The 27,479-nt window shown below is 41.5% G+C and overlaps 1 protein-coding gene across 1 annotated transcript in view; it reads left to right on the top strand.

Moving 5' to 3' along the window:
* Positions 1–27,116, top strand: part of LOC126149591 (uncharacterized) — a 42,235-nt gene extending 15,119 nt beyond the window's left edge. Inside the window, exon 4 of the mRNA XM_049915824.1 lies at positions 26,866–27,116. Within this exon, the coding sequence (XP_049771781.1) occupies positions 26,866–26,945 (80 nt within the window). The 3' untranslated portion in view covers positions 26,946–27,116. The remainder of the gene's footprint in view (positions 1–26,865) is intronic.
* Positions 27,117–27,479: the final 363 nt, after the last annotated feature.

Below are 27,479 nucleotides of genomic sequence, written 5' to 3'. Positions count from 1 at the left end.
TAAGTCAGGTGATGCTGAGGGAATTAGATTAGGAAATGGGACACTTATTTAGTATAGGAGTTTTGCTATTTGGGGAGCAAAATAACTGATGATGGTCGAAGTAGAGAGGATATAAAATATAGACTGGCAATGGCAAGGAAAGTGTTTCTGAAGAAGAGAAATTTGTTAACATCGAGTATAGGTTTAAGTGTCAGGAAGTCGTTTCTGAAAGTATTTGTGTGGAGTGTAGCCATGTATGGAAGTGAAACATGGACGGTAAATAGTTTGGACAAGAAGAGAATAGAAGCTTTCGAAATGTGGTGCTACAGAAGAATGCTGAAGATTAGATGGGTAGATCACATAACTAATGAGGAAGTATTGAATAGGATTGGGGAGAAGAGAAGTTTGTGGCACAACTTGACTAGAAGAAGGGATCGGTTGGTAGGACATGTTCTGAGGCATCAAGGGATCACCAGTTTAGTATTGGAGGGCAGCGTGGAGGGTAAAAATCGTAGAGGGAGACGAAGAGATGAATACACTAAGCAGATTCAGAAGGATGTAGGTTGCAGTAGGTACTGGGAGATGAAGAAGCTTGCACAGGATAGAGTAGCATGGAGAGCTGCTCCAAACCAGTCTCAGGACTGAAGACCACAACAACAACAACAACAGCGTTTTACGGGTGCATCCAGGAATTCGTTTTCATTCTCAATTTTTTGAGCTTTAAATAACAAGCCACAATAACATCCTCCTCAGAAGAGCTCACGATGCAACTGAAACTGAAATGTGGTTTGTGCTGTCTTGTCGTATGGCGAGTCGCACCAATAAGCGGCCCTTATTGCAACATGTCATATCATTTCAGTGTGAACCATGCCTAAGAGAAACAAGGAGGCATTTAGAATGGGGAGTAAAACTCGAGGAGGAAACAATAAGAACTTTGAGCTTTTCTGATGTCATTGTAATTCTGTCAGAGACAGTAAAGGACGTGGAAGATCAGTTGAAAGAAATGGATAATGTCTTAAAAAGAGGTTATAAGATGAATGTCAACAAAAATAAAACAAGGGTAGTGGAATGTAATAGAAGTGATGCAAAGGGAATAAGGTTGGGAAATGAGACACTAAAAATTGTTTTCTATTTGGGCATTAAAATAACTGATGGCCTGGCCAAATTGGAAAGGTGAACAAGAAAAGCAGTTCTGAAAAGGAGGAATTTAACATGTAAGAATTTCAATGTTAGGGCATATTTTCTTGAATATAGCTCTGTACAAAATTGAAATGTGGACAATAAGCAATTGAGGTAAGAAGAGAGAAAATGACTGTGTGAAGTGTGGTGCTGTGTAAGAATGACGAAGGTGAGAAGGATGTATCGAACAACTGATGAAGAGGTACTGAATCAAATTACCAGGAAAAAAGAAAGGGCAATTAATGGAATACATACTGAGTCCTCAAGAATAAGTCAGTTTGGTAATGGAGGGATTGTGGCGGTTGGGGGGAGTGTTTAAAATGCTAGAGGGAAACCTATGCATGAATAAAATAATCAGGTGCGAATGGATGTAGTGTGCAGTAGCTATTTAGAGGTGAAGAGGTTTTGCACAGGATTGACTAGCATTGAGAAATGACTCGGACTAAAATCAACAACATGGAAGATATTAATCCATTGATCTGTGTTTCTGAACTCATTCAAGGTTCATAAAGGAAGCACAGTCTAGGCCCACACCTATGGCTTGCAGTTCTCAATTTCCATGTGTATTATGCAATTCTGCTGATGTAAAACTATTTATCCACACCCAGAACTTTAACTTCAGCCTGAACTGATAGGATGGTTATTCTTCTAGAAAACCTGGAATTCTCAGGGAATTACATTTTACATGGAAGAATCAGGAACATGTCAAGGAATTCTGTGTTTTTTAACCTGGCATTAGAATTTAATTTTATTGAGTTTTACAAATCACAAATTTTAAAATACTTAATATTTCAAAGTATGTTAATCACATGGATATTATTCCACATAAATTATCAATATTTAAAACTACAGTCAAACTACCTTAGTCAAGAGGAAAGAAAAGTTATTATTGTGGGATGCCCACCCCATTCTGCTCATTGTTAATTATCAGGAACTATGATGCCATCTTCTCCCCATAGTTACAACAATTGCACCTCCTGAGGTGCAGGCCCCACCACTCTCTTGGACCTTCTCAAAGCCCTCATCCTGTATAGACTCAACGAAAGGAATATGGCTTACCGATCAGTGGCTCCATCACCATTGCAGCTACTGAACCACTGGAGGATCTGATTTGCGACTGGTGCCTTTGAAATAAGCCCTGTAGACAGGGGTAGGCAGCTCATAAGGACCACCCAAAATATATCCACAACAAATAAGTTATTGAGACGTGTTCTGCACTAAATTGTAGCGATCACTGTAGCCACGTTTCTGACGACCATTAAAAATTATTTATGTTAATAGCTGTCAAATTATGATACTGACATAACTTTTTATGGAACCATATACCTTTTTAATGCATTTAGACCATGAGATAAGTTGACTTCGACCAAATAGTACCAAGATAACATTTCAACAAAACATTGTTGTGCAAATCACAGTAGTAGTCCCACAAAGTTCAGCATTTCAATGTCAAACAACTTGGATATGGTCAGTGGGCTTATTTTGAGTCTCATACCCAGTTTTAAAATGTTGACCTTGAGCTATGAAGCAACTCAGGACAGACAAAAGAGAAAATTCAATGATATATGGGCTTAATGCAGAATGCACCTGTGGAATATGGCATGGCATGTTTTTTCGCCTGGTGTGCAAGCAAGGCCTGGTCATTGCATAGTTTTTAGGAAATACTCCTCAGATGTCCTCTTCAAGTTGTGTAATTATAGTGCAGAATGGGTGTAATACCAAGCACATTGCTCAACCCCCTCCTCCTCCTCCTCCTCCTCCTCCTCCTCCTCCTCCTCCCAGGACAGGTCCGTGCTTAGCTACCATGGGACCCCAGCCTTTGAAGCATTTTTTCCTCTTTCGTGCTGAATGTCTATCCTCTCACTATTCTTTTTCCCCTCCCTTGGGGAACATGTCTGGGATGTTATTGGGAATGTTCTGTATTGTCTGTTGCTGATGTAAGAACAGTCTCACCTTACCTTTGCTTTCGCTCACTTGTCCTTTCTTTGTTTCCAATCTCTCGTTCCTCCACTTAACCTTTAGAGGTTCCTCTTTTTCTTCTTCCTCCCTGTGTGCTCCTGAAGGCCATTCCATGCATCTGACTCGTAACAGGTCACTGGGTAATGCATAATTTCCAGCCCCGGGTTGACAGGTAGGGTTCGCACGTACCCCCTGGTACAGACCAGGCAAAGGGCGGGGTGATTGCCTGAACTGCAACCTTCCCAAATTGCTGATTGGTCCCTCTGTCACGTGTTTGGGAGGTGTGACCTGAGGTGTGAACCATCACATAAGGCAGGTGCGCCCCCTTGTGAAGGGAGCCCCCAGTTAAAATTAGCATGCCATCAGAAACGCTGGCAATCGTGGGGATTTTCTCACATTGAGTCAATCTTCCCAACCAACGTCTACGAAACCTCAACATATTGAGGCTAGTGATTCGAAGACCCTTCCCGCTGCACCACAGTTCCTCGTAGTCTCACGTACTGAAGACAATCAGTGCTTCACTATGGTAAATCTGTGTATTATTCAGAAAGGTGTTGAAAGCAGTTGCTGGCCCTGTGAAATCCTGCTCTCATTTACAGAATGACACTTTGCTTTTGGAGACCACTTCTGATCCTCGAGCACAACAACTGCTTGCTGCCTCGCTTCTCCATGGGCACCCTGTTCGTGTTGAGGCCCATAGAACTTTGAATTTTTCCCATAGTGTAATTTACACCAGGCTGTCCAACGGTCTAACCGAGGCCAAATTCCAATCTTACCTCTCTGATCAGGGTGTCATTGCTGTCCATTAGAAAGGTAGATTCCACCTTAGTGCCCATCCACTTTTCCTCACCTTTGATAGAGAGATGCTGCCATCCAAGATCAAAGTAGGCTATGAAGTTATCACAGTCTGGCCGTACATTCTGAACCCAGTGTGCTGCTACCAGTGTCATCATTTTAACCACTCTAGAACGTCTTGTCAACACCCAGCCAAATGTGTAACCTGTGGTAGGAATGCACATGAAGGCAGTTGTCTGCCTCCTCCTCCCTGCTGTATCAACTGCAGTGGCGGCCATGCCGCCTCCTCTCAGAATTTTCCTGTGTATCTTGATGAGTAGGCTGTCAAAGAGATCTGGGTAACGGAAAAAGTGAAGTGCCATACCCAGTCACTCGCAAGTTACTGGCTAGTCGCAAACCCTGTGTTCTCCCATCTGGCACCTGTAGTTCTGTTCTTGTTACCCCTCGCACCATGAAGGACATGGACACACAGACATGCGACCTCAAATTCAGCTCTGAGGTTGTGAAATCGCCCAGTGTCAGCGTAGCATCGCCATCCCCTCATCCAGCTGTGCAACAAACTGTCAAACTCTCACCTCAAGAGGCTAAGCCACCAGCTACACAACCGGTGGGCCTGAAAGGACAGAAAGAGTACTCCCGTGTAGACATCCTCAGTCCCTCCAGCCAAACAACACCTGAGTCTTCCTCTACCCGGAAAGGCTCAACAAAGTCCACCAAAGGCAAACGGTCTTCTCTTTCACCAAATCGAAGATCCTCTTCGACGGTGCTGCCATGTGGTACCTTAGCCCGCCCGGCTGCCATGTTGCTGGTACACACCACCAATCGTTTTTCAGCATTGGACTCCACAGACTGACCGCACAAGCAATCCAATGGTTCTGTGGACCCCATGGAGCATGATCCTCGGACTCCCCGCCAATGGAACGTTTACGGACTTCGGTCCCTCAATGAGAATTTACAGCTGCTTTTAGCAATACAGCATCCCCTTGTACTCTGCCTTCAGGAACCGAAAGTGCATCCTCACAACCGCTTTGAGTTTTCACTTTACTTCCCGATCGGTTTTGAACTTCCCCGTGAGGTCGGCATTCCATCTCGTGGGGGCATCGTGCTGCTCATACAGGATGACATTCATAGTCAACCCATCTCCCTGACTACCCATCTTCAAGATGTTGCCATTTGCCTTTTCCTCATTCCCCACCTGACTTTTTCCCTCTGTACCATTTACCTCCCTCCATCATTGATGTCACCAGGGCAGACTTACTTCAGCTTATTGGGCAGCTGTCTCCCACATCTTTGCTACTCGGTGACTTTAATGTGCATCACCCCTTTGGGTTTCTCCCAGGACCTGTCAGTGAGGTGCCCTCTTGGCTGACCTTCTTAACCAACTTAACCTCTTCTGCCTTAACACTGGAGCTCCCACTTTCCTTTCAGACTCCTCGTACAGCTATTCCAATTTGGACCTATCCTTCTGCACTACCCAGCTTGCCCCTCGTCCTGAGTGGTCCGTTCTTTCTGACACCTACTCAAGCGAGCATTTCCCGTGTGCTATCCATTTGCTGACTCGTACCCCATCCACGTGTATGCCCAAGTGGCAGCTTTCTAAGGCTGACTGGCAGCTTTATTCTTCCCTGGAGTCCGGATCCCTTTTTGTTGATGATTTTGCCATCTGTTGCAGTTCTCTACGGACCTGTCTCATTGAGCGCGTCTTCAGCGATGTCTTGATCGTCTTCACTCCTGGATCATCGGCAGTGGCTTTTGCTTTTCCACTGACAAAACTGTCTGTATGAATTTTTAGCAACGCAAGTGGTTTCTCCCACCATCTTTCCTTCTTGGACCTGTTGCCCTTCCGTTCGTCAAAACTACAAAATTTTTGGGGATCATGCTTGATAGGAGACACTCTTGGCCCTCCCATGTGTCGTACCTGACAGCCCGCTGTACGCGGTTCCTCCATCTTCTACGTGTCCTCAATAGTACTTACTGGAGTGCCAATCGAACCAACCTCCTCCTGTTTGTACCAGTCCCTTGTCCATTCAAAACTCAACTATGGGTGCTTCGTTTATGCATCTGTACGCCCATCCCTCTTACGCCGTCTCAACACTGTCCACCGTCACGGAATCTCTTTGGCCACGGGCGCCTTTTACACTAGCTAGGTTGGGAGTCTGTGTGCTAAAGCTGCTGAACTACCTCTGTCCTACCGTCATGACTTTCTCCTCAGTAGGTACACATGCCGTTTGTCTGCCATTCGTGACCATCCAGCCTATGCCTCCTTCGTTGATGCTTCCTTTGATCATCAGTATGGGGCACGTCCCTCTTCTGTTACCTTCTGGAGTCTGCTTTCGGCACTTTCTACGGTGGCTTAACTTCACACTACCTGCAACTTTTCCATTGGGTGTGAACCCTTCACCACCTTGGCTTCATGAAATGGCCCATGTTAACCTTTGCCTTCATTCACTTCCTAAAGACAGTACTCCAGCCTCGGTCTATAGCCTTCAGTTTCACGACCTTCACATGGAACTTTGCAATAGTACCTTTGTATACGCTGATGGCTCTCGGACTGACCGTGAGGCCATCGACCTTTCGATCTGCAGCCCTGGCCTTCTACCATCTGTCGACTGGCATGTGCATAACGACTTGTGTGGTAGTGACCACTTTCCAATCTTTCTATCACTGCCACAGCGTCACTCTTCTGGGCGCCTCCCCAGCTGGGCTTTGAATAAGGCTGATTGGAACTCGTTCGCCTCCATTGCCACTACTGAGCCTCTTTCTCATGATGCCATTGATGTGGTGGTTCGCACGGTCACCACCGGCATAGCTTCTGCAGCGGAATCTGCAATTTCCTGTTCTTAAGGGTCCCCTCGGCTGAGGACTGTGCCTTGGTGGTCACCAGAGGTTGCTGAGGTGATTTGGGATCGCAGGTGGGCCCTCCACTGGTCACTGGACCACCTAATTGCCTTTAAGCGGTTCCGTGCCCGAGCACAACACCTTATTCGCCGACAGAAGCAGGAGTGCTGGGAAAAGTACCACCATTGGCATCCGTACCTCTCCGTCACAGGTTTGGGCAAAGATTACCGTATTTACCCGAATCTAAGCCGCACTCAAATCTAAGCCGCACCTGAAAAATGAGACTCGAAACAAAGGAAAAAAAGATTTCCCGAATCTAAGCCGCACCTGAAATTTGAGACTCGAAATTCAAGGGGAGATAAAAGTTTTAGGCCGCACCTCCAAATCGAAACAAAGTTGGTCCATTGTAATATGAGACACAATTTAGGTCGAATGAATGACGATACAGCTACAGTAGTTTGGTTCGAGTCGTAAGCTTTACCAGGTAGCCATTGCTATGCGTCAGGCGCTCCGTCCGTATTTATACGGGTACCCTTCCTTTTTCACGTGCTTCGTCTGGTTTAAATCGATTGCTTATTTTGTTTGATCGGATAAGTGCTGTTTTCTCTGTTATAGGTGTTTACGTCACTCTAAGCTGAAAATGCATCACTGTACTGTGTCATGCATTGTTTGTCGCATTCTGATAGTGCGTGTTTACGGCCTGTCGCCGTTCGCGGCATGGGTTGCTTTTGTGCGCGCTACCGCCGCTTACAACTAAAAAGAGGCGAATCGTCTCATTAGCGAAGCAATGTCAAGAGACTGCTATTTGTTGTTACTTACACTGCTGCTTTCTTTGAGAATGATCAACAAGAACCAAATAATAGGCTGCGTATGATAGAACATGTTCTGAACGAGAGTTAGGCGAAAATTTTTCTCCGTTTGAAAATCTTTGCGGCCGCTTCTTTAGTACATCAGATTCTGCACAGAAATTAGAGTCATCTTAGATTTAAAAATCTAGTCAGTTGCCGTGGTTCATTTCTGACTGTATCACTATTAGGCTAAGAATAATACGAGTATAAACAGACACGATAAGTGTATTCTTCCGCGTTTGCTGTTGTCTCAATCTAGTTTCGTAGTTTATTAGGCAGACAGGATTTAAATGAGATAGCAACAAACACGGAAGAACACATGGCAAAATGTTTATATTCGTATTATTCTTATGGTGAATGGTGAAGAGAATACTACTTGTGATTCACATTTCATCAGGTTACTATTAGCAACCATCTCTTCTCACAGGTAGGAAAAAATTCAGAACGTAGAGTTGGCCATATTGAAAAACATCCCAAACAGTCTTGCCAGTCGGATTTTTGTAGTACATTGAAATTCTAATACATTCGAAGATGAACAATACGGAATTTGTATTTACTTCGTTGGATAATGTATGAAAATGCAGTGGTCGAAACTCGTGGCGGAGAAAAAAAAGCTCGTCTTCCACCTTTTTTTTTTTTATTTATTTACTGACGCAGAGGTTTTGGCGCCAGTATTTATCTTTGTGCCTACAAAGCATGTCTGTGTAGCGCTACATATATTCGACGGCAGAAGTTAGTTGTGGTGGCACCTACCAACATTTTTCAGAACTTCCGCTTGCTTTGCACTCGATTCTAAGCCGCAGACGGTTTTTTGGATTACAAAAACTGGAAAAAAAGTGCGGCTTAGATTCGAGTAAATACGGTAGGCGACTCTGTGGCTATCGGACTCCCATCAGTGTATCTGGTCTTTCCCTGGGTGGAGCAGTCTGTACTGACTCCGATACGATTGCAGAACTCTTAGCCGAGCAGTATGCTCAGAGTTGCGCTTTTACGAATTACCCACGCCTTCCACTCCCTGAAACAGCAGTTGGAATGTCGAAGCCTTTTATTCCATACGCACCACCCCGAATCGTACAATGCTCCATTCAGTGAGTGGGAATTCCAAAGTGCCCTAGTCGCTTGCCCTGATATGGCTCCTGGGCCGGATCGCATCCACTGTTGGATGTTCAAACACCTCTCGGTAAATTGCCAGAAATGCTTCCTCGACCTTTTCAACTGTATCTGGGTTGAGGGTGAGTTCCCATCACAGTGGCGGGAAAGCATAGTCATCCCCATGTTGAAACCTGGAAAGAACCCACTGGAGGGGACAGCTACCGGCCCATTAGCCTCACCAACGTTCCGTGTAAGTTGCTCGGAACACATGGTGAGCCGGAGGTTGAGTTGGCTCCTCGAGTCTCTGGGCATTCTGGCTCTGTCCCATGGTGGGTTCCGTAAGGGCCGCTCTGCCACTGATAATCTGGTCTGCCATCCATATGGCATTCGCTCACCGACAGCATCTGGTTGCCGACTTTATTGACATGCAGAAGGCATATGACATCACATCCTCACCACGCTTCATGGGTGGGGTCATAGGGGCCCGCTCCCGATTTTTCTTCAGAATTTTCTGTCCCTGCATTCCTTCCGCGTGCAAGTTGGTCCCTCCCATAGTTCTTCCCTAGTCCATTAGAACGGGGTCCCACAAAGCTCTGTCTTGAGCGTCTGCCTCTTTTTACTTGTTATCAATGGTCTTGCTGCAGCTGTGGGAACTTCCATATTGGCTTCTTCGTATGCTGATGACTTTTGCCTGTGCTATAGCTCCACTGGCATTGTGGTTGCTGAACGGCATCTGCAGGGCGCTATCAGCAAGGTGCGGTCTTGGTCCGTATAGCGCGGTTTTCAGTTTTTGGCCGCCAAGACTTGCATCGTGCATTTCTGCCAGCGTCGCACTGTTCACCCTGAGCCACGGCTTTATCTTGATGGCGAACCTCTTGCTATGGTGGTGATGCATCGGTTTTTGGGATTGATTTTTAATGCGTGGTTGACTTGGCTCCCTCATATTCGGCAGCTTAAACAAACGTGCTGGCGCCATCTTAACAGTCCTTGTTGCTTGAGTCACACCAGCTGGAGTGTCGATTGGTATACCTTTCTACGATTGTATCAGGTGTTGATTCAGTCCTGTCTTGATTATGGGAGCCTGGCTTACAGTTTGGCATCGCCTTCCGCGTTGCGGTTGCTTGACCCCATACTTCAGTGCGCGCAACTGGAACTTTCCGCACAAGCCCTGTAAACAGCATACTTGTGGAGGCTGGTGTCCCTTCATTGCGAATCCGGCGCCAACACCTACTGGCGGTTTATGCTACACATGTTTGTAGTTTGTGCAGGTATCCAAATTACCACCTCCTGTTCCCCAACTCAGTCATCCATCTTCCAGAACGATGGCCCCAGTCAGGGTGTACAATCGCGGTTCACGTCCAGGCTCTTCTCTCTGGGCTTGAGTTTTTCCCTCTTCACCCCTTTTCCGGGCCCATATACGTATACTCCCGTGGTGTGTGCCTTGCCCATGCCTTCAGCTGGATTTGGCACAGGGCCTGAAGGACTCAGTCCCTCCTGAGACCCTCCACCGCCGCTTTCTTTCCATCCTTGCTGCGTTTCACAGCTCTGACGTGGTCTGTACCGACGGTTCGGTGGTTGCTGGTCAAGTTGGTTATGCTATTACTCTTTGGGGGTCATTCTGAACAATGCCCATTGCTGGATGGCTGTGGTGTTTTCACTGCAGAGCTTGTCACCATCTCTCACATCCTAAAGTACATCCGCTCCCGCTCAGGTGAGACCTTTGTTATCTGTAGTGACTCCCTGAGCGGTTTACGAGCCCTTGACCAGTGTTTTCCTCACCCTCGTCTGGTGATGGCTATCAAGGAGTCCATCCATATTCTTGCATATTGCGGCCGCTCTGTGGTTTTTGTGTGGATCCCGGGTCATGTCGGCATCCTGGGTAATGAACATGATGACACGCTGGCCGAACAGGCTTTCAGTGCTCCAGTCCTGGAGATTGGCCTTCCAGAATGTGATCTCCAGTCGGTATTGTGGCAAAAAGTCCTTGGTGCTTGGGGTGCTGAATGGCGCACCCTGCCTTCCCCCCCACGAACTTTGGGTCATCAAGCAGACTACCGGTGTATGGCACTCCTCCTTGTGAGCCTCTTGCAAGGACTCCATTGTTCTCTGCCGCCTGCGCGTTGGCCACACGTGGCTGATGCATGGTCATTTATTGCACTGCAAGAACACACCTCCATGTCGCTGTGGATCGGCGTTGACAGTGGTCCACATTTTTTTGGCCTGTCCACTTTTAACTGCATTCAGGCAGACATTTGCACTGCCTGATATGCTCCCTGCACTTTCAACAGATGACACTGCAGTGGCAAGCGTAGTTTTGAGTTTTATTTGTGCAGGGGGCTTTTATCGCTCAATGTGAGGGTTTGTCCCTTTTGTGTGCTGCATCTGGCCTTTGGCCTACAGTTTTAGATTGGGGTTTTTAGTGTCTCTCTTGGTGGTTGGCCTTTCCTTTTTTTGTTTCTATGGTCTGCCAACCACTGTAAAACTCAGTGTGCTTTTAATTCCTTGTTTTCTGGTTTTCTTGTTCTGTGTCGTCCCTTGTTACCTCTGTTGATGTTTATATTCCTTGTGGGTTTTAATGGTCGTGGAAAAAGGGACCGATGGCCTTTGTAGTCTGGTCCCTTCAGCCCCCACAAACAAACCAACCAACCAACCGTGAGGTCGGGTGTGCCTTCGTCATTGGCACCCGTGTCTTTCGCTCTCAGCTTGCAGCACATTGCTCAGAATTTACAGGCGAACTCATTGTCTTGTATCAGGCAACGGAGTACATCTGGCGATACAGCCTTTTCAATTGTGTCCTTTGCTCAGACTCACTTAGTGTCCTTCAAAGTCTGTGTGTGCTGTAGACTTCCCGTCCCGTAGTGCAGCGGGTCCAGGAAAACTGTCACTTGCTCACTTTTGGTGGAGCCAGTGTGGTGCTCCTGCGAGTTCCTGGTCATGTCGGTCTGCGAGGAAACAAGACGAGGGTGCGTGTGCTGCTGCCAAGGCAGCAGTCATACACAGCCTGCGAGTATCAATATTCCCTCCGATGATTTGTGTTGCTGTCTGTCAGGAGGCGGTTTTCCTTTGGCATCGCCAATGGTCCTCCTTCACAGGAATAAACACCGGCTTATTAAACCTCTCCCAGCGGCTTGGACAACCTCCTCTTGGCCCTCCCGCCGGGGGAGGTCATTTTAACTAGGCTGCATGTTGGGCACTGCCTTTTTAGCCATCGTAATTTGCTAAGTGGCACTACCCCACCACTTTTAACACATTGCACCCAAGTTTTAACTGTCCACCACTTCCTGATGGAATGTCCATTTTGTAACTGTTTATGTTCCTACTTGGGTTTGCCATCTGATTTATTGGCCATTTTAGCAAATGACGCGCAGACTGTCGACCGCGTTTTACTTTTTATCCACCAAAGCAATATGGCGAAGGCCATTTAATTTTTAGTTTTGGGCCTCCATTTTTGTGTGGTGTATTTAATAGCCCTATTTCTACGTACCTGTTTCTAGCTGTCTTCCATTATGCCAGTGGGGACTGACTTATAGTCGATTTTTAACTCCTCTCTTTCGTCGTGTTCTATAGGTTTGACTTGGGCCCAGTTGTTTTTTGTGTCCTAAAGCAAAACAAAACCAAAACCAAACATTGCTACCACATAGATTGCTTTAAGTTCAGTGTGATGTCTTCCAGTAACTGCAGCAGCATATATGTTAGTAACTATAGCTGCTTAGGATGTTTTTAGTCCCATCAATAAAACAAGGAGCAATAATGAAATTACCCATGGTTTGTAAAAAATAAAAGTTGATAACCAAAATTTTCCATAAAAATGACGATCACATCAATTTTTGTAAACAACATTCAGACAACTGTAAGGCACAGTTCCCACTCTGAGGCGATATGAGTCACGATACTGTGCAGAAGCAGCCAGCAGTGGTGGAGCCCATAGGAACAGTTGAAACTACTTCTCTGATTAATAGTCTGATGACAGAAATACGACCCCAGTGCCTATCTGTCATGTCACCCAGCACAGTACGAAGTGCTGGTCACATCAAGCAACTTGGGTCGTGCAATACATGGAGACGGGAAATTTAAAGTCATATTATGTGGCTCGAATAAAAACTGTTTTATGTATATGGAGCCAAGTTACATCTGTTTCTGTAGTTAATTTTGTCAGTTAAACTTTTACTTTTCATGTAAAAATTAAAAACCATTGTTTTGTTGGTACCATACGTTTTCCCCTATGAAGTCTTTCTTGTTTGGTTTTGAGGAAACTATTCTTAAAATAAAAAAATAATAAAAAAATTGTGCCTCTTACAGTTCAAGATCACAGCTCGATAATGAACTGGTTTTCGTTTGGTTGGTAGTTATGCGTCACACACGAGGCTCTTTGCCTCCTAGTATGCGAAGTGCGGAGCTGCCTCGTGTTCCTCATTTTTGTAAGCCTCCGATGCAAGTCTAAGCCCAAAATGAAAAAACTTATTGAAAGTAAAACATCCCAGGAATCATCAGCTGATGATACTGACTGGAATTTCTTTCAGTCTATGTTCCCTGATTTCAGAAAACTTTGTGACAGTTGTAAAAGAGATCTGAAACTTAATTTGAGTTACTTCTGAATGAGCAGCTGTGTGAAGCTGAGGACAGCATGTCAGTATTTTTATGATCATGGGCTTCTCCCACTTCTTCAGGCACATTGCCTACGCCTATGCAGAATTTGGCTTCCAGTGCTCTACCGTTGATGATGACTGATCTCACTTTAAACTCGGCAACATTCGTATGAATACTTCTCGAGCTGAATCGTACAATACTTTGCGAAATTGAATAGGTGTAGAAATAGTACACTAGCGGTATTAATGTTTGACCATTATTTATATATGTACTGAATTGAATGAAGTATCATACTAGGTGGTCTTACAAAAAATTAACTCTTCGTGGTGGCATTTTTAACATTATTCCCTCTTTTTCACCAACTTACCTTATTGCAATGAGAAGCTCCTCAGCAGGAGAAATAGCAAGTCAAAAATTTATGTCCTCCCTTGTCAGAGTAGCTGATCCTATTTGCTCCAAAAAGTTGAAACTGTCTGAAGTCATTCTGCAGAATTGGAGGAATTTTTTTGTGTTGGAGAGACCTCACAAGAAACCACAATCAAACATATTTTTATATGTATAGCATTGTATAGTTACACCCAACACTTCCTTTTCTTGCCCAGTTTTTTGGGCTATAAATAATGATACTCCAGTGTCCTCACAGAAGAGCTCGAGATAGTAGCTGAGACAGAAACAGGATTTATGCTGTCTTGGTGCTCGTCGTGTGGCGAGCTGTATCACATGTAGTGTCATCTCAGTGGGAACGTAAGTGTCGCACTAGGAAGCATCATGTGGCCTTCATTGCAACATGTTGTATCTTCTCTGTGTGAACTGAATCTTAACATTGGATTCATTACCATGACGATATTGATCTAGTGGAATGTTGAAATTTGTTGGAATGTACTGTTCGCAGAACATTTGTGTGGCCTTAATAACCAATACATTTCATCTTGAACATGAAAACACGTTTGTACTGATTCAGACAAGTCTAGTAACTTGCAATGTTTATTTCGCAAGTTGCATTAACATCAGACAATAAAAGTGTGCTTCTAGTAAGAAAATTACTTCATAAATTCATTAGGGAACGAAATTTTAAAATATTCTACATAGCTTATTGTGCAGTCTACAGTTGCCTGCTGGTGCCGTCAAAATAGCTCCAGACCTTAATGTTCGCAGATGAAACATTTGTTTGCGCATTTCGTATTGCCATTTATTTTCTTCCATCTTTCTGCTTCTAATCTTCACAAAATTTAAAAATTCATTCCCACATAACGAAATTTAAATGGCTTCAGACCAGGTTGAACTCGTGGGTAAAATACTAATAATGAGAACAAGTGAGGTACTGAAACTGAAATACACTATTGGCGTGCCTTGCCTGTGTTTGTAACCTACCTTTGTAACATGTGATTGTTCTGGAAACAAAACCTTAGCTTTATAATCAAAAGATGAATTTTAACAAAAAACACACTTTAATGAACAGAAATGTCAGAATAATTAAATTGTACTAGGGCTTGCAGAAAGGTAATGCCTCTGAATTTGTTGTTTGAAAACCCGTAAAGCTTTTTAAATAAAACAAACATTATAACTGTTCTACAAAAATTTTTATTAACATTCTATATCTTTATTCTTCATGTCTACATATTTGCAGACCTCCCCCACTAGAGGCCTGAGAATTGTAGCGTGCAACATGGTGGTGTGTAATGTAACTGTGTTGGTGTCTGAGAAACAGTCTACTGTAATAGAGTTTTAGATTCAAAGAATTCGTCCACAGATAGAACACCCTCTTCTTCAGTCTGACAATGCCAGAACACTTAAGTGGTGCAACATCTCCAACAGTCTGATGACATCGGTTCACAGCCATTGATCATTCTCCGTACAATCCTGACTATGTCACATCTAATTTTTATCTGTTCCAAAACTTGAAGAACACCTTCGAGGACTTCACTTTTGATATATATGAAGCAGTGCAAGCAGAGGTGAAGTTGTGGCTCCATCAATAGGTCCACAGTTGCGATATCAACAAACTGGTCTCTTGTTGGGAGTAGTGTGTTAATCGCCAGGGTGTGTATGTACAGAAATATATATGTAAACTTGAAGAATTAAGATGTAGAATATTAATAATCTTTGTTTTAAAAAGCTTAAAGAGTTTTACTTAAAAATACAGATAATAGTTTTCAGCAAGCCCTCTTAATAAGGGATTTTCAAAGTAATTACATTTTAAAGTTAGAAATTTGTGAATACTGATAACGTCTAAACTAATAAATTTGCTGACAAAATGTTTGCTTAAAAGAAAATAATGAGAATTTTCAAAAAAGGTGTGTTCGACTTCCTCCAGATAACATTTTTATGTAGAAATGGTACGTAATGTTCTGTGTGCAATTCAGTTTTTAATTTTTTTTCATAAAATGTTCACAATTAAATTAATGACAAAGTGAGAATTAGGAAAGAGTTAACTACATACTGGGTTACAAAATTGAACTTGTAGTAGTTTTATTTAAAGCTTTATAATTTTGCAAATATGTGTGTTTTCTATTGCGTATGTAACAGAATGTGTGAAAGAAAACACAGGCATTAATTGAATGAATATCTCCTGTTTATGATCTCAGAAGAAATGATTCAGGAACATTCAGACCGTATGAAATGTAATTATTAGTGACGTGTATCAGCAAGTAAATATAAATTCTGGAATCGAATATTTCAGTAATGAGTTAGTAAAATAGTCTTGAAGGTAGTGACATGAGAGGAGTGGGGTTGTTCGATTTTCTCTCTCTCTCTCTCTCTCTCTCTCTCTCTCTCTCTCTCTCTCTCTCTCTCTCTCTCACACACACACACACACACACACACACACACACACACACACACACAAAATTGTACCATAAATTGGCAACACTCACTATGTGAATGAAACCAAACAAACAGGCATAAACACTGTGGCAGTGTAGAATGAAAAACAGTTAAGAAAGTCAGTTGTAAATAGTGCACCGCAGGAAATACTGCAGGATGCCAAAAACTCCCAAGTGCAGATGTGAAATGAAGCCTGTAGACACCAACCACTGCTAGCAAGAAGGGAAGGAGCAGATTATGTAAAGAAACACCATAAGTAGCTTGCAGACCAACTTTATAAATAAAATGCTGTTTCTAATCTAAAACAATCAAAAAAATGTACGAACATATGTATCCAATTTATAGAATAACCTACGGAAGACCCTTTATAAATAAAAGCGAAATGTGTCTGGTATAATTCTTATTTATTAGATTGCAGTCAGCTCAAGACGGGTAACCTATAGTAACAGTGTTAACAGCTGCTTCGGAAGATGGCCACGCAAACAAACATATTACAAATTTTCATTGTCGTCATTCAATTATATAGCTGATAGTAGTCCGTATTCGCACCTGAAAATACATTTCATTTATTTCATAATGACTGTAATCACCCCAGTGCATGTTCCTTCAGACATGCATGCATAGACTCGGAAGAGAAGACAGATATTTTGCTAGGTAATATGTTGGGGCTCCGGTACTACACAACATGGGCCAAAGTGGAACCCCTGTCCTTATGGATTTTAAGCAGCCCATAAAGTCATGGTGGAACTGGCACTTGTACCTGCCGAGTCCTGCAGTAAATCCATCATCATGTTAAGTAAGATGTTGCAGGCCAAAGAATAGTAGTGTTTCTCTTGTCAGCAGGTAAAATTAGTATTTCTGTGTCTTCTCTTAAAAAATGGAGTGCTTTCCTTTCTTCAGTGTTGTTCTGCTTGGGTGCAGGCATCCTGGTTATGGGCCTGCAGGTCTCATCTTATTTCTTGAGCAGTCTCACTGTGTTGCCACATTTTTCCCCGCATCACACATGCAAAGACCATGCCCCGTTCCTCTGATAGGGGACACTGGATACTGCCCTGCTCTGATTCGTCCACAGTGATGCTATAGCCCCACCCGATGGCGCCTGTGCTTCTCTAGCGAGCCAGCGTATATACTGGCAAGCCACTGCAGCAGCACGTTAGTAAGCACCTGAAACTGAGAAGTAGCTGTCCCACTGAAATATTGTGCAGTTTATTATTCAACGCAACAACACCCATTAACATAAACTTGTACTGATAGTTATGAGCTTCAGTTGTTTGTTTTTTTTATTTTGTTCCAACATCCAGTGAAAGTAATTCACATGTTTACTTCACAGACAGGAATGCCTTGTTGACAAATGTCGTTTGCTTACAGGAAACCATAGCAGCATTACAGAGTTTCTCACTATACCCAACACACTCAGGGATTGGGCGTGTTCTGTCACCACACACACACACACACACACACACACACACACACACACACAAAACCAAAAAAAACTTAAGATAAATAATTATCACTATATTGCCATTGAACTACTTCTTCTTCTTCTTCTTCTTCTTCTTGGCCTCCTGCTCCCCGGCATTGATTGTTTCACTAGTTATGCTTGAGGATAATAATTAACCTATCCATATTTAACTGAAATACTCACAGTGGAAGCCCAGCATGGAATAGCAACATTATTGTTGAACAGAAATACTGTATTGTTGTCTGACAATTTGTGGATTCTTTGGCAGTGAAACATGCAGGAATGATTGATTAAACAATGTGGAAGACAGTGTTAAAGTTTCTGGCGGTGTAAAACCTGGAGCAAATTTCAATAGTATAACGGTGAGTGTTAATGAAGAATGTTCTGATTTCTCAAAGATTGATTGTGCTGTGCTCGTAGGGGGTGCTAATAACTTCTATAGGAACAAAGCTAGTGTCTTGATTAAGAAGCTACTTAAATTGCTGCGGCTCCTGCATTTCACCACTGTCATCGTAACAACATTGCCACTAAGGTATGACTTACCAGACTGATCATGCGTTAACAATGAAATTAGACTTACTAATATGAAGCTGAGAAGCTTCAGTGCCAAGTTGGTGAATAAGGTGACAGGCATTAGTAATTATGAAAGAAACTGTTTCACACAAACCATGGAATGTATCTCAACAAATATGGTAAAAGAAGGTCAGCTTCTATCCCACGACCCAGCGACTTCCTTTGGTATTATTTCTATGATGTGGCTTAGTGTTTTTCATATGTTATGGGCATTAATAATAAAAATAACATCGGTTGGTGCTGTTTGTACGAAGGGTCAGGCCGCTGTGGCTTATTCTCTCTGTCACAGTTACACAGTCAGTTTAATATAATTTATTTCATGTAATAGGCAATTAATTGTTAATTTTCTTCCTTGTTTCATCTGACTGTTAGAATCTCTTTTCAAGCTGAATAAAAGCCGGTAACTATTTACCTACTGTTTTTATATGTGAACAGGATCTGAAATGGTGATTTGCAACCCACTAGGATGAATCGCTATAGTCTATAATAACCGAATAAAATCTTGTGCTAGGTTCAGAGTCAAGCAATACCTTTAAAAATACACCTGTGCCATCTTTACTAAGCACAGCTGAAACTTCTTGTTGTGGTTAGCTCGATTTTTCTCCCGTATCGCTTGTACTCGCTGCAGGTGAGTTAATGGTCACGCGATTGTTCTAGCAGACTCGATATTATATCGAGCTCTGCGGCGTATTGAGAATTCTCGAACTCGTTGGGACGCAAGTATCGTTTGCCAGCCCCTAATAAAACCTTGATAAACGAGAAGTTAAAAGTAGTGCAGTGCTTGAACACGACCCGAACGTCTTGAGCAGTTTACGTTTACGTCACAGCTTGGCAAGTCTCCATACGCGATGCTCTTGAAGATATCTCTCTGGTCAACAAAAGTAGAAATACGTCATTTATTGTGCTGGGTGTGCCTTCACAGGGAAACGAACAGAGTGGACCAATTCCCATGGAATTTGGTCCACGAGAAACAAAATAACAGAATGCAATTTAGAATTAGATTCATGCAGATGATGAGTTAAATGATTCTGTGTTGGATTTAGTTCATAATAATTCCATAATGCATTTTAATATAGGGAGTCTGTCAGTAGGAATACCAACAAATTGAATGAACTAGAAGTATTTCTGGGGAACCCAAGTTCTGTAAAAGTGATATGCTTAAACAAACGCTGGCTTAAAAGTGAAAATATAAACTTGATAAACTCACTTTCCGGTTACAATTCATCAGTGAGTTTTTGTAGGAAAATGGTTTTTAGAAGATCGTGCATTCAAGTAGAAGAATCACAAAGCTTTTAAGTCAGGCAGACTTTTAATTGCTTGAACAATGAACTATTATTTGAAAGCTGCTGCATTGAATTTTTAGAAGGCATTGTTTAATTATTAGCATATATCATATCCCTGACTATTCAACTACATGTGCATTTCAAGACAAATTTGAAACATTGCTGTGTAGTTTGATGTGAAACATTGCTGTGTAGGTTGCAGGTAGAAAATTTATGTAAAAAGGTCATAATTTGTGCTGACTTCAACATGAGTGTAAGAGCTGATGATAGATTTGCCATTTCTCAAGGACGTGTTATTTACAAATGGCTTAACATTAAATTTTAGCAAGTACAGGTATAGATAATGTAGTGAGCAGTATCAACTATGGTGCTACAGAAAAGTTCATCTTAGAATTAGGGGTATCTGACTATTGAGCCATTTTTATGTCAGTGACAAATTTAGATAAAACTGTAACAGTGAAATGGAGTCAGAAATGTCAGCCAACAAAATGTGAATACACTTGTCTCAAGACTAAATGGAACTTCCCAGTCGTTCAGCAAGCACTACTCAGTAGACACAAACTACTATGCTTTTGTATCAGAATGCATGAGTGTTTTCAATGAATGTTCCCCTTCATAACAGCACATGACAAAAACTGTAAAAAAACTCAGGATAACTGAAGGCATCAAGATCTCCAGTATTAGAAAGTGGAAACTGCACATGGAAGCAAAGAACAACCATGAAGCAGAGTTTGTCAGCTATGTAAGCAAATACAAAAGAATATTTGACAAAGTAGTTCAACAGGCAAAGGCAAATGGCAAACAGTAAACACATATCAGATGCCACAAATAAACCAAAAATGGTATGGCAGATTGTCAAGACTAAAATAGGTGAACCCTAAATTAGAAATAGATGGGGAAATGTTTACATACATGCGAAGAATTCAATAGGATTTTATAAATTCTAACAAAATTATAGTGGCTAAGATAGACACGAAGCCCACGCCTACTACAGTAGTACAAGTTCATATGCCAACTAGCTCTGCAGATGATGAAGAAATTGATGAAATGTATGATGAGATAAAAGAAATTATTCAGGTAGTGAAGGGAGACGAAAATTTAATAGTCATGGGTGACTGGAATTCGAGAATAGGAAAAGGGAGACAAGGAAACATGGTAGGTGAATATGGATTGGGGCTAAGAAATGAAAGAGGAAGCCATCTGGTAGAATTTTGCACAGAGCATAACTTAATCATAGCTAACACATGGTTCAAGAATCATAAAAGAAGGTTGTACACATGGAAGAATCCTGGAGATACTAGAAGATAGAGATTTAGGAATCGGGTATTAAATTGTAAGACATTTCCAGGGGCAGATGTGGCCTCTGACCACAATCTATTGGTTATGAACTGTAGATTAAAACTGAAGAAACTGCAAAAAGGTGGGAATTTAAGGAGATATGACCTGGATAAACTGACTAAACCAGAGGTTGTACATCGTTTAAGGGAGAGCATAAGGGAACAACAATTGTAACGAATGGGGGAAAGAAATACAGTAGAAGAAGAATGGGTAGCTCTGAGGGATGAATTAGTGAAGGCAGCAGAGGATCAAGTAGGTAAAAAGACGAGGGCTAGTAGAAATCCTTGGGTAACAGAAGATATATTAAATTTAATTGATGAAAGGAGAAAATATAAAAATGCAGTAAATGAAGCAGGCAAATCTCAAAAATGAGATCGACAGGAAGTGCAAAATGGCTAAGCAGGGATCACTAGAGGACAAATGTGAGGATGTAGAGGCTTATCTCACTAGGGGTAAGATAGATACTGCCTACATGAAAATTAAAGAGACCTTTGGAGAAAGAGAATCATTTGTATGAATATCAAGAGCTCAGATGGAAACCCAGTTCTAAGCAAAGAAGGGAAAGCAGAAAGGTGGAAGGAGTATATAGAGGGTCTATACAAGGGCGATGTACTTGAGGACAATATTATGGAAATGGAAGAGGATGAAGATGAAATGGGAGATACGATACTGCGTAAAGAGTTTGACAGAGCACTGAAAGATCTGAGTCGAAATAAGGCCCCCGGAGTAGACAACATTCCATTAGAACTACTGACGGCCTTGGGAGAGCCAGTCCTGACAAAACTCTACCATCTGGTGAGCAAGATGTATAAGGCAGGCGAAATACCCTCAGACTTCAAGAAGAATATAATAATTCCAATCCCAAAGATAGCAGGTGTTGACAGATGTGAAAATTACTGAAGTATCAGTTTAATAAGTCATAGCTGCAAAATACTAACACAAATTCTTTACAGACGAATGGGAAAACTGGTAGAAGCCAACCTCGGGGAAGATCAGTTTGGATTCCGTAGAAATATTGGAACACGTAAGGCAATACTGACTCTACGACTTATCTTAGAAGAAAGATTAAGGAAAGGCAAACCCACATTTCTAGCAGTTGTAGACTTAGAAAAAGCTTTTGACAATGTTGACTGGAATACTCTCTTTCAAATTCTGAAGGTGGCAGGGGTAAAATACAGGGAGCGAGAGGCTATTTACTATTTGTACAGAAACCAAATGGCAGTTATATGAGTCGAGGTGCATGAAAGGGAAGCAGTGGTTGGGAAGGGAGCGAGACAGGGTTGTAGCCTCTCCCCGATGTTATTTAATCTGTATATTGAGCAAGCAGTAAAGGAAACAAACTAAAAATTCGGAGTAGTTATTAAAATTCATGGAGAAGAAATAAAAAGTTTGAGGTTCGCCTATGACATTGTATTTCTGTCAGAGACAGCAAAGGACTTGGAAGAGCAGTTCAACAGAATGGATAGTGTCTTGAAAGGAGGATATAAGATGAACATCAACAAAAGCAAAACGAGGATAATGGAATGTAGTTGAATTAAGCCGGGTGATGCTGAGGGAATTGGATTAGGAAATGAGACACTTAAAGTAGTAAAGGAGTTTTGCTATTTGGGGAGCAAAATAACTGATGATGGTCATAGTAGAGAGGATATAAAATGTAGACTGGCAATGGCAAGGAAAGTGTTTCTGAAGAAGAGAAATTCGTTAACTTAGAGTATAGATTTAAGTGTCAGGAAGTCGTTTCTGAAAGTATTTGTATGGAGTGTAGCCATGTATGGAAGTGAACATGGACGATAACTAGTCTGGACAAGAAAAGAATAGAAGCTTTCGAAATGTGGTGCTACAGAAGAATGCTGAAGATTAGACGGGTAGATCACATAAGTAATGAGGAGGTATTGAATAGAATTGGGGAGAAGGGGAGTTTGTGGCACAACTTGACAAGAAGAAGGGGCCGGTTGGTAGGACACGTTCTATAGTATTGGAGGGCAGCGTAGAGGGTAAAAATCATAGAGGGAGACCAAGAGATGAATACACTAAGCAAATTCAGAAGGGTGTAGGTTGCAGTAGGTACTAGGAGATGAAGCAGCTTCCACAGGATAGAGTAGCCTGGAGAGCTGCATCAAACCAGTCTCAGGACTGAAGACCATAACAACAATAACAACAACAAAATTGATAATCTCCCTCCTCCACAGATAAGTCCCAATATAACGCAACACAGATTAGGAGTATTCAAATTTACTTCCCATTATGAAGTGGCTAACATTATAAAATCCCTAAAAAATCTCAAGTCTGTGGGCTGGGAGGAAATTCGAACAAAAATAATAAAGGAAAGATGTGATAATGTTGCACCCCAACTCTGTCACATAATAAAACAATCATCTGATGAGGCCTGCTATTCCGGACAGGCTGAAGTATGCGGAAATTCAACCTATCCAAAAAAAGTACAGACAAGGGGAGATAGGAGATATTCACCCAGTATCATTACTACCAATTTTTTCTAAAATATTTGATCAAATAGTGTGTAACCAATTAGAAGAATACAACAAAAAATATAACATTATTCTCAATAATCGGTATGGATTTAGGAAGGGCTAAAGCACTGAGTATGCTATTAATGAACTAATCACTAAAATTAAGCAAATGCCTCAATAACAAGGAGAGTATCCAGTATATTCTGTGACCTCAGTAAGGCATTTGTAATGGTAAACCGTAAGCAGCTGCTCCTCAAATTAGCTTCTTATGGCTTCCATGAAATTTTTTTAAGTTGGTTCACATCTTATCTCAAAAATAGGAAGCAGAGGGTAGTTACTCAATAGAAGGGTGAGAAATCTTGCTCTAGTTGGAAGGAAATACAAGCAGGTGTACCTCAGGAGTCCATACTAGGCCCATTACTATTTCTATATTATATAAATGACATACCAGGTAAGGTAACTTCAGATATAATTCTGTATGCAGATGATTCAGCAGCAGTAGTCTGCTGTAAAAACACTAAAGAATTATCACTGAAAACGAAACAAACTCTTCAAGAACTAGAAAATTGGATAAATAATAATGCTATGAAACTAACAGTTTAATAAGCCACAGCTGCAAAATACTAACACGAATTCTTTACAGACGAATGGAAAAACTGGTAGAAGCCGACCTCGGGGAAGATCAGTTTGGATTCCGTAGAAATACTGGAACACGTGAGGCAATACTGACCTTACGACTTATCTTAGAAGAAAGATTAAGGAAAGGCAAACCTACGTTTCTAGCATTTGTAGACTTAGAGAAAGCTTTTGACAATGTTGACTGGAATACTCTCTTTCAAATTCTAAAGGTGGCAGGGGTAAAATACAGGGAGCGAAAGGCTATTTACAATTTGTACAGAAAACAGATGGCAGTTATAAGAGTCGAGGGGCATGAGAGGGAAGCAGTGGTTGGGAAGGGAGTGAGACAGGGTTGCAGCCTCTCCCCAATGTTATTCAATCTGTATATTGAGCAAGCAGTAAAGGAAACAAAAGAAAAATTCGGAGTAGGTATTAAAATCCATGGAGAAGAAATAAAAACTTTGAGGTTCGCCGATGACATTGTAATTCTGTCAGAGACAGCAAAGGACTTGGAAGAGCAGTTGAACGGAATGGATGGTGTCTTGAAGGGAGGATATAAGATGAACATCAACAAAAGCAAAACGAGGATAATGGAATGTAGTCAAGTTAAGTCGGGTGATGCTGAGGGTGTTAGATTAGGAAATGAGACACTTAAAGTAGTAGAGGAGTTTTGCTATTTGGGGAGCAAAATAACTGATGATGGTCGAAGTAGAGAGGATATAAAATGTAGACTGGCAATGGCAAGGAAAGTGTTTCTGAAGAAGAGAAATTTGTTAACATCGAGTATAGATTTAAATGTCAGGAAATCATTTCTGAAAGTATTTGTATGGAGTGTAGCCATGTATGGAAGTGAAACATGGACGGTAAATAGTTTGGACAAGAAGAGAATAGAAGCTTTTGAAATGTTGTGCTACAGAAGAATGCTGAAGATTAGATGGGTAGATCACATAACTAATGAGGAAGTATTGAATAGGATTGGGGAGAAGAGAAGTTTGTGGCACAACTTGACCAGAAGAAGGGATCGGTTGGTAGGACATGTTCTGAGGCATCAAGTGATCACCAATTTAGTATTGGAAGGCAGCGTGGAGGGTAAAAATCGTAGGGGGAGACCAAGAGATGAATACACTAAGCAGATTCAGAAGGATGTAGGTTGCAGTACGTACTGGGAGATGAAGCAGCTTGCACAGGATAGAGTAGCATGGAGAGCTGCATCAAACCAGTCTCAGGACTGAAGACGACAACAACAACAACAACAACAATGAAACTAAACCTAACAAAGACACAAACTGTCACTTCAGGACCAAACAAATTTAACACAATTGAGTTATTAAAGCAGAGAACTGATCACTGCAGACTCTGTTAAATTTCTTAGTGACCATAAACAAAAACTTGTTATGGACTGATCAAGTGGATTGCCTACTGAAGTAGTTAAATAGTTCTGTTTATGCAATGAGGGTTCTAAATAAAGTAACTGACTTTGCTGTTGTGTGAATTGTGTATCATGTCTATTTTATATCAGTTGTAAGATACAGCGTAATTTTTTGGGGTGTTGAAAAAGGAAGCAGCCTTACAGTGTTCAAGCAACAGGAAAAAAATTATCAGAGCTATAACTGGAACAAACGGTAGATGATCATGCAAACCTATATTTGCAGGCCTTGACTTACTGATAATCCTATCTATGTTTATATTTGAAACACTTCTCTTGAGCTAAAAATCACACACACATTTTTTAAGGAAATTTGTTCACACCTGCTTATGAAACAAGGCACAAACAAGATTACATGGCTTTGAAGCTTAGCAATAAAATTTGTTCAAAATTCTAGGACTGCAAGCTAGAAATGTGCAAACATTGAAAAATGTTTAAAAAGCAAATGTTACTCCAATGGGGACGATTTTATAAACGAGGAAGACAAGTAGGAGATAAAACATTTGCTTTGTTTGCCGACATTATGTTCTATGTGTATGCTTACGTTCTCTTTTAATGGAGGTATATGTTCTTTTTATGGTGGGTCCATACTTGTATTGTATTGTGTAAACTGTGCATCTAAATATCTAGATGTATACACATATACTCCTTTCATGGAAGTATATGCACTTATTAAGTATGTCCATAGTCAATAAATTTGAGATACAAACATGAAAAATACTCAAAAAGAAAGATTTTAAGCCACTGAGGAAAATTTTAAGAAACGGTAAGAAATCTAACGTGTATTTATCATTTTATGCTGTAATGTGTGTCCTAGAGCATCCATGTGCTTCCTTTTAGTGTATCTTGTTTTGAGGTATACTTAGGTAGGTGTAGAATTATCCATTGACGAGTCACCAATGTTTCAATCATATGATTGTATATAAAATGTCGTGTGACAATAAAGATTCCATTCTGTTCATTCCCACATTGACAGGTGGTGGCTTTACAATTAAAAAATATTCACAGTAAATATGGTTAACATCAGAGACCTGCAACTTGTGTTAAATTGTATTCGTCGTAATAACTGCAAATAAGTCCAAAAAGCATCCCCCCCCCAAGTCCATCGTCAGTCGTGGAAATGCGTAATTTTAAATTCTTAGTGTAACTGACCTCAAGTAAGTCTAAATCCCCATTGCTGCATCAAAACAGTCACTTGCTAAATGTTGGAACACTTGTACTGAAAATTTGTCATTGTTGCCTAAAACTGCACAGATTGCTCCAGTAACACACCATTGCGAAAGAACATGAGAAGACCATAGCAAAAAGCCCACAGCATGGTTGTGCCAGCTATTAAACGCATCCCCATTCCTCTTCAATCTTAACCATCTTTCTCTTTAAAAAAAAAAAAAAAAAAAAAGCGCTTTTCGCAGATAAAAATCTCTTGATGTTAAATTTCTCATTGAAATATGCTCAAATGCTTACCAGAGCAATCTTATTCAAATGTGTTCTCAAATGGGGGGGGGGGGGGGGGGGTGTTCTCATTTGCTGATGGAAAAAAAGGTGCAACAATACAAAGAGATAATAAAAAATTCTGAAGTAAGATTTTATTTTGCAGATGAACTTTTTGAAGTGGATGACCCTTGCTACCCAGAGCCACTCACTGATGGTGTCCCTTTGGCAGACTTGGAGTGGTGAAGTCTTTTAAAAACCTTAATATTAAATTGAATTAGTAGTTTTTAGTAATAAAAAAAAAAATCTTAAACATGTGTAAATTTGTGAACAGTTGACAGATGAACTATAATGTAGTGCATGTACAGTGTTTGTTAATTATGTAAGCTGTTTGTGATAATAAAGTATTTACAATTAGGCCTACACATTGTGAACTTACCTTTCATCCCACTTAATCTATATAAATAAAAGTGTAAGTGTTAGATTGTTCAAGAACATTTATCTCGGAAAGTTCTTGACCAATTGCCTTGCAATTTTGACACGTAATTGCTTTCTGATACGGGCATGTTAGGTACCTATTTCTTTTATTTATTTATATATACACACACACACACACACACACACACACACACACACACACACACACACACACACACACTTACTTTACGGGGTATAACGTGAAACCTATGCCCAGGGTTATGGGCAAAGACCTTAATGGCAGCTTCAGCACAGGAGGAGACCTTCAAAATGGTAGAGATGGTGGAGGAGGCAACCCATCTT

This window comes from Schistocerca cancellata, chromosome 2 (genome assembly GCF_023864275.1).
Source record: "Schistocerca cancellata isolate TAMUIC-IGC-003103 chromosome 2, iqSchCanc2.1, whole genome shotgun sequence".
Lineage (NCBI taxonomy): Eukaryota > Metazoa > Arthropoda > Insecta > Orthoptera > Acrididae > Schistocerca > Schistocerca cancellata.
This window is presented reverse-complemented; position numbering and strand designations above follow the sequence as displayed.